The following is a 1,059-nucleotide window of genomic DNA, read 5'->3' as shown; positions in this document are numbered from 1 at the left end:
CAAAGATATCATTTAGCTCCGCCCCCTTTTCCAAACATGTTAGTCTGTGCGATATATTATAATTAGTGTTTCGTCAGTATATTTTCTTTGAAAATGTTGACAAAATGTCACCTAAGAAAATGGTAAAATAATAATTGAAAGAGGCAGATATTTTAAGAAAATTTATTGATAGTTGATAGTATGGTATGTGGCAGTTTCCAATTAGGATTTTCAAGACATCCTCTGCCAGAGCAAACCCATTACCACTTTCTCTGCCAACTTTAAATGAAAAAGCAATTCATAACGTCTCTCCGTGTGAGGATGAGTAAAAACCATAATAAACCCCTGTTAACGTTAATTGGAACGACGGATTATAACGTCTTCCTCTCTCAACTGTAAACAGCAACACATAAGTTATTTCTCTGTCAACTTGAGGTAAAGCAGCAACAGTCATTCTCTTTCTCTGCCGAATGAATGTAAAACAGCAACCGATAACCTCTTCCTCTACCAACAGCAACTCATAAAAAAATTTCCCTCAAGATGAGTAAAACAGAAATGCATAATCTCTTTCTCTGAAATAAAACAGCAACCTACAACCTTTCTCAACCAACAGCAAGCCATAAAAAAGACTAAAATAGACTAAAACAGCGACGCATAAACCTCTCTCGTCCGCAGGTCGTGGTGCAGGCGAATACCAGGGTGAAAACCAGGTATCGCCGCCAGATTCCCCGACCTGCAGCACGCCCGACGGTCAAGTACCAGTCGGTTGGAGTCAGAGCTTCTGGGGCGCCAAGAACGGCTCGCTGGACGTCGGCCTCGTGGTGGAACTCGCCTCCTGCAACGAGGGGAAGGACTTCGGCCAGATGCTGCAGGAGGTGGCGAAGAGCTTCAGGAAGGCTGGATACGGTGAGTGGGACTTGTTTGCTGCTGTCTTTCTTGTTTGATAAAATGCTCATCACGCTTAATGACCATGACTATCGCCATGTGTACTATTCTTGTTTGTTAACATTTTTATTTTCATACTGGCATTTTCATTACTGTTGTTAATGCTCTTGTCATCGTTGCCGTTGTCGTTGTCAC

The 1,059-nt window shown here is 42.2% G+C and overlaps 1 protein-coding gene across 1 annotated transcript in view; it reads left to right on the top strand.

Annotated features, from left to right (window-relative positions):
• Positions 1 to 1,059, top strand: part of LOC119591433 (apolipophorins-like) — an 8,202-nt gene that overhangs the window by 3,937 nt on the left and 3,206 nt on the right. Inside the window, exon 7 of the mRNA XM_037940174.1 lies at positions 655 to 885. Coding sequence (XP_037796102.1) covers positions 655 to 885 — 231 coding nt within the window. The remainder of the gene's footprint in view (positions 1 to 654; positions 886 to 1,059) is intronic.

The sequence above is a fragment of the Penaeus monodon genome, chromosome 28 (genome assembly GCF_015228065.2).
Source record: "Penaeus monodon isolate SGIC_2016 chromosome 28, NSTDA_Pmon_1, whole genome shotgun sequence".
NCBI classification, from domain to species: Eukaryota; Metazoa; Arthropoda; class Malacostraca; order Decapoda; family Penaeidae; genus Penaeus; species Penaeus monodon.
Note: the sequence above shows the minus strand (reverse complement) of the source record. Positions and strands in the feature narration are given on the sequence as shown.